The 7,254-nt window shown below is 36.9% G+C and overlaps 1 protein-coding gene across 1 annotated transcript; it reads right to left on the reverse strand.

The window, feature by feature from the left end:
• Positions 1-3,078: 3,078 nt before the first annotated feature.
• LOC107842749 (flocculation protein FLO11) lies at positions 3,079-7,156 on the reverse strand (the record flags this gene model as incomplete). The annotated part of the gene is given in 5 exon segments (XM_047396811.1): positions 3,079-3,585; positions 3,746-4,687; positions 4,998-5,175; positions 6,684-6,786; positions 7,033-7,156. Coding segments are annotated over 5 exon segments (1,614 nt in total), but the record flags the coding sequence as incomplete, so codon positions are not given.
• Between the last annotated feature and the right edge of the window lie 98 nt (positions 7,157-7,254).

A 7,254-nucleotide genomic window follows, 5' to 3' on the forward strand; every position in this document is an offset into this window, starting at 1 on the left:
AACCATTGCTAAGCTTCCAACATCAGCTTTAAACCTTATTCTTCTCTGTCCATCAGCTCCACTTTCCAACATCACCACCATCATCCATCAAACTACCACCAAACTTTTGAATTAAAAAAATAAAGAAGAAAAAAATCACATACTAATTTTGAAAATTAAAAATCACATCTCCATGATTGTTGTAGAAAATTAAAAATAGTGTAGTCAAATTTTCGGCACAACCACCATTAATTTTATTATTCACCTTCACAATTTTTGCATCACAATTGAATTCAATATTACCATCAAACTTACTTTCACTCAATTTTCATTAATTGAGTCTATTCTTAAATGTGATCCAACTAAATATATCAGAAGTATATCTGCACGAAACCATACCAAAGCAACTAGACAGCAGCATCTCCTCATCACCAAGTAGAAATTACTACTTGTTTCCAACCTTGACGGAGCTAGGCAGCATCTGTGTGTTATAACTTACCAAAATATAAAACCAAGTTTGCCTTGGAACTGGACATATTGGAAGTATGACTTTTATTTGTATTTGTTATCAAGTTTATTTCCTCCTATTTTCAAAATTAAGGCCAAATGGGTTCCTTCTTAAAATATTTTTTTTAATCAATTTATTTTTGCTGAGACCAAATTGTTGTCAATTTGATCAGAAATTATTGTCAATTTGGATGGAGGGTGAAAAATTATTGTGAAATATTGTCGAGTTATTGTGAATTTGATGTCAATTTGGTTGGATTGTTGCAACGGTTCGAGGCGGGGATTTGTGGATTGGAGAAGATAATATGGAAAGGGTGGGTGGGTGGATAGGTGGGGTAAGAGAGGGTGGCCGAAGACAATTTGGAGGTAGGGGTGGCAACAAACGATGTGTGGTTGGGTTGGGTTGAGGAAGATGATATAGGGTGGTGTAGGGTGGTTAGGAAGATGATATAAGGTGGGGGTGGGGTTATTAATATTTTTTATTTAAATTAATTATATAAAAATTATTTTTATAAAAATGACAAATGTCCTTTTATAATTGGTCTCTTTTCATGTCATCAGCGTGTGTAATACATGCACACGGTATATTTTTGCTGATTCGGCAAAAAGTGCCAACATAACACCCGCGTATACTACTTGAAGTACCAAAAGTGAACAACGTCCACTTGAGGTGCCAAAGTGAAAGATGACGCCAAGTTGAGGGGCCTGTCGATGTGTTTGGCCTTTTCAATACTTGAAGCTAGGACTCTTTTGGACTACTGAATGAATACTTAATATATTTTTTTCAGAAAAGAGATAAATATATCCTCGGACTATGATAAATGGTATGTCTATACCTCTCGTTATATTTTGGGTACACATATGCCCCCACAATTAATAAAATGGTACGTATATGCCCCACACTAATGGAGGGGCATATGTACACCAAAAGTATGACGCAAGGTATATACGTACCATTTATCATTGTTCGGGGAATATTTGTCCTTTTTTCATTTTAGTTTTTTTATCTGAAATAGGTAACCCAAACCCACTACTCGACCCAATAAACCTACTACCCGATCAGGTCCCAATTAAAATCCAATAGATGCCTATCTAACAGACACATTTTACTTACCCCTATAAGGACACACACAATAAAGTAACACTTACTACTATCAATTTCAGAAAAAGAAAAAAAAATCACCCATAACACCCAAAACCAACATAAATAAATTGACCCCCCACGTTTTTCAGCAAATTTCGTCGGGAAAATACTACTCACCATCGGTTAACACCACATAGTCACGTCCCCATTGAGCCAGAAACACCCCACCGGCAAACCATTGTCGCACCCCTAGCTTTGGCCACCTCCGGCCTAATCTCCATCTCCTTTAACCAATAAACACCAACTAGTAATAGCAGCGAGCAATCACTACAATTTGATTGAAGTACATGTTTAAGAGAAAAATAATAGTATCATTTTGGAACAAAAAATAGAGGTTGGGTCGAGTTGGTTTGAAATCGTGTTCGATGAGTTTTTTGGGTCTGGTACCGGATTTGGTTAATTATTTGGGATAAATAAATTAAAATGAAAAAGGAACAAATATACCCCGAACTATGATAAATGATATGTATATACCCTATGTCATACTTTGGGGTACACATGTTCCTACCGTTAGTGTGAGGGGCATATGCGTATCATTTTATTAACGGTTGGGGCATGTGTACCCAAAGTACGAGGGGTATGTACGTACCATTTTTCTTTGAGGATATATTTGTCCCATTTTTATTTTTTTAATCCCTTCCTAAGAGCTCCCACTATTTTTGCTCCCTTAATGGCTCAAACTAACATCTCAGGATTATAAGTGAAGGGTTTTTACCATCTGATCAACTCCCTCTTGTCTACTTTACTGAAATTTATATTTCACCGAGGAAAAAAAACTTTTCCCAATATGCTAAGTTCATGAGGAGGATCAGTAAGCTCGTAATAAATAAGATTCATAATACGATAGCATGCCAGACACGCTAGCAACAAATGCAAGGAAATAGTTAGGTCAAATCCAGTTTCAATAGAGTAGGAAAAACTAATTTCATAAGTCCAAATTTCAAACAGAGCAGAAAAAGTAAGTTTCATCAATCGCATTTCAAATTTATTGTCTCCTCCCACCTCCAACCTCCAGCCCCAACCCCCACTCATTTCTTCCCAGATTACATAGATAGTATGTTCTTGATAAAACTTTTTTTTTTGGCTTGCTTACGACCGACCACCAGAAAATAAGCAAAAAAACTCACTTATTTTCCAAAACATTTCCAGGGAAAACATTTTCCTTCCAACCGAACACCCTAAAGCTCAAATTAGGATCTAGCAGAAACTTAGTCACAATTTGGTAGCTTTATCCAGCAAGCATCAAATAAATAATACAGTAGATTAGGACTAAACTAGAGTTTTTACAAGAGTAAGGGAGTCGGCTAATCTTAATCCAAGTTTGAATGTTACTCTCCTTAAAATGCTAATCAAAGTAAAACCATTAGTTACTTACTTAATTATATTATCAACACATCTAATTTCAAATGCATGATGGAAATGTTTCCCAAAGTCTTACTCCCCACAAATTCATAGATTTGAAGTGTAACATTAATACCAATCTAATTTAAGTTTTGTCCATTATAATTACAAGAAAAGTTTCATCTTTGCTAGTCAAGAAGTACAGAGCACAAGAAATGCAACTACTATTGCAAAGGATCCCTGAAAAACTAATCCAGATGCAATATTTCAATACAGAAGTTTCAAAACAAGAAGATTAAATAATCAAAGCACACAGCAAGAATAAATATCATAGGAAGTCCTAGAGGTTACTGCTCCAGATGCTGCTGGCTAGTGAGGGAGGATTGTTCTCTCTCACAACCAAAGTTATCATCTTCCGGTTCGCTCCAATTTATATTATGAGAGCTATTGTTGATACTGGGTTCTGAACTAGCATTGCTGCTCATGGCAAGTGGCGAGTCAGAAATACTATCTGTCTTATTCTTTGCCGAGCTAGACCGGATTCCATTTGTTGAAGAAGCAGAGACCCGTGTCAGAACTGGGCGTAAGGTTCCATTGACACTTCGTCTTATATCCTGTTCAAAAGAGGTCCATAAATGTAACTGTAGGAAATAGAATGTGTTACAATGCTCGTGATGCAGGTATGCTTGAGACTTTCTTCACAAGTGCATTAGTAGTTCACTTTCAAAGTTGAATAATTATTGAAATTAAATGAGCATTCAAAAGGTAATGTACCATGTGTCGTAGAGCCATATCCAAGGACTTTTTGGAAAATGACCTTCCAAAGCCTGAATTTTCTCGGGACAGAGATTTCTTGGAGGGATTTTCATGAGATAGATTATCATCTTGCTTAGGGGGAGCTAATTTCCTCATGTTTACTACCCTTTCAACCATCTGTGTGCCGATCAACACAGGGTTCACATCATCGTTCTCAATACCATATCCCCTACTCTTGGAAAGTAGAGCGGTTGCATTGCTCAAACTAGTAGCAGTTGTTGCTCGTCCTCTTGAAGGAGAACATGATTTCCGTCTGGGTTTTCCATCAGAACTTGAATTAGTGGTAGAATGTCGAGCACCGGGAGCAGTTGGTCTTCCCCTAGATGCAGATACAGGTCTTCTAGGCACCAATGTCTTAGAATTGCTAGAAGAATCACGCGAAAGACTTGGTGTCTCCAAGGGTTTCAACGGCCTAGACTTCACAGTTGGAGAGGTGCCCCGAGATGGTGCAGTTCTTATTAATGTTGTGGTACCCGTTTTTGTTGATGAAGAAGATTGAGACTTAGAAACTGATACTATAGGAATGGACGCTGGAGTTGATGGTCGACGAGTTGGTGTTGCTGACCTAGACACTGACTTGGAAGCAGCTGGTTTGGAGGGTCTACCGGTTGGGGTAGAAGAGCGTGGAGCAGCTCTTGTTGGAGTCGAGGATCTTGCTGTGCAAGCAACAGGCTTAACAGAAGGCAATGTCGCTCTCGAAGTAGGAGTAGAAGCTCTTGAAGGTTTAAATGAAAAACTACGAGGACGTTCAGTGGGCGTTGCTGACCTTGTGGAAGTTGCCTTGTTACCCCCTGATGATGAAGGCCATCCATTTCCAGCAGAAGAGTTTTTGCTTCTGGACGTAGCTGGCTGTCCAGTTGAATTAATCTTTGAAGAGAACCTTTCCAGTGAGTTCGCAGGCTGCAACATCAAGCAGTTCAGACTAACATATTGTTTTGCAATCCACCAAGAAGACAACCGTAACAGCAAGCTAATAGAGAAAGCATAAAATTTCTTCAAGTGAACACATTGCGTTAGTATTAAGTGGGAAATTGAGTAAACTATTGTATCAGCATTTGATGAAATCAATCCACCTCAAATAAATGTAACACCATGCTAAATAGAGAAGATAAAAAAATTTCGTCAACTGAACATTGTATCAGCATTCAGCAGCACTAAAATGACTATTATCATATAAGCATTCAATGGCACAATAATGAGTATACTGTACCTGAGCTGTATCCTGCTTGATGCTTATTTTAGGTTCAGGAGCAGTTGTACTTGAATTTGTCTCAATTTTACAGTCTTGAGCAGTTGAACTAGAATTCGTCACAATCTGGTATGCCAGAATATTTTGCTCTTCCATATCTGGTGATGGATTTGAAGGAGTCTGAGGTGGTGAAAGGAGCCTGAAAACCAAATTAGCAGATAATAGATGGATGCATTATGGAAAAACAACCATGAAGCACTGTATTTTCACGGAACAAGGAATATGCAATTTAACCGTTATCATGACCAACAGCCTGAGACCAAATTCTAGTAAGGAAGACTGATCTATAAAAGCATAGTTAACCATTCAACCAGACTGTTAGACGTTGGAAAAATTACTTTCCTTTTCTTAAAGACATGGAAACTGACGTAGAATCAATACAGTCGTACATGCTTTCTTTTCTCTGTAGAAGGAAGTGCGTAAGCTTAAATGCACAAACAGATAACAGTTCCTACAGTGCACAAAATAAATGCGTAGAATCTTGGTTTAGAAGAACTGATAAGGTACTCGTTGCTCAGTCTTGAAGAATGTGCTCGTTTCATCTGCTTTGGCTCATATTATCCCTAGAATGAGATGATGAGCCTTAGAATGCTAGTGGAGAAACTTCTCTGGTTTGTCACAAATAGAAGATCTGTTTAAACCAAATTCTAATTTAACAATGAGTATAAAGCTTCTTTTTTCTGTGAAAAGTCCCTATTACAGTTTCTTTTTTCTGTGAAAAGTCCCTATTACAGTCAAAAACTTCTATAGTTGTCTACAAAAGTTCAAAACAAAGATATATTTCACAGGGTTGAAGAAAGACGGGGAAACACCCAACACCTAAAATCTGTACTATAACAAAAACACTCATCCGACAGGCCAAGAACAGCATCACTCATATACTTCGTCTTTCTAATATAAAAATGAAATGGTATGGAGAACTATTACAATGAGCTAAAAAAGACTTTAAAAAATATACACTACCAATTACGACTCCCTCCGTTTAAATTTGTTTGTCCTACTTGCCTTTTTAATCCATTTTAAAAAGAATACCTCTTTCCTTTTTTGGGCAACTCATTAAATTCAACCTACCACATGGCATATTTAAGACAGATCAAAGGGTATTTTGGTACATTTAACATATCTTTAATTTAAGACCACAAAATTCAAAAGTCTTCTTTACTTTTTTAAGCTCCGTGCCCAAGTCAAAATAGGGCAAACAAATTGAAACGGACAGAGTATATCCTTTGAAATACTTGACTAACGATGTTCCACAAAAGTATAAAACCGAAGGCCACTTAACTATGACACAGCTCGAGCCAAAATTACCTCATATAGTATCGACCTTCTTAGATTTCTATTTTTATCTTTTCTTTTTTGGCAACTAACCCGCTCGTAGTTCAATGGACTGAACATGGGTGCAAGTAAAGGCAAGTAAAATGCTTTATAACTTCCAGAAAACAAAATTGCTACCACCTCGCGACACGCTAGACATTTTGAACTCCCAAATAAAGTGCCACTAACATGCCGTCTGTCAATAAACTGTTAAGAGGCTGCATAAGCTATTCAGTTTCTTCTTTTTCGCTCGATACAATAAATAATAATTAGCCCATCAAAGTAGAAAAAGATGTGCAATAACAGAATGAGTCAGCACGTTATAGTAAATACCAGTCATAGTCATTCTTGTCATTCTCAGAGTTTAAAAGATAATCTTGATTAGCAGGCTTTGTTGATGTCCCATTTGCTAACAAAGAGAAGTCAACCTTTGAGCCTGCAATTCATAAAAATGCCAACTTTATGCATATAAAAAAAGTGTAAACAAAGAACATTTCAAAGTTGGTTGTACTTGTACACAAGATTTAAAATTAAAGAACATGCATTTAATAACAATTTGTTAAAGTGGGGATGGCAAGAACCACCAAATGTCAGGACTACATTTATTTTATTCTATTTCCGGGAAAAAATTTGAGACTAGAAATTGACAATGCTGGAATAAAAGCATCTAAAAAATCAGTACCTAATTGTTGATCATTCATGTCCTTTTCGCCACGACGCATCTCAAGAGACATTGCAAGATCTTCATCTACCTCCTTCATCACCATTCCTAATGTCCTTTCTTGTGGCCTACATTGCACTGATGTCTGCATTTATGCATACCAAACTCATTTAAATTCCAAAAATCCATTTTCTTTTAATAAAGAACACAAATCAAAATCAAATCTTTAAAAAAACAAAAAGG

This window comes from Capsicum annuum, chromosome 9, assembly GCF_002878395.1.
Source record: "Capsicum annuum cultivar UCD-10X-F1 chromosome 9, UCD10Xv1.1, whole genome shotgun sequence".
Taxonomy (NCBI): domain Eukaryota; kingdom Viridiplantae; phylum Streptophyta; class Magnoliopsida; order Solanales; family Solanaceae; genus Capsicum; species Capsicum annuum.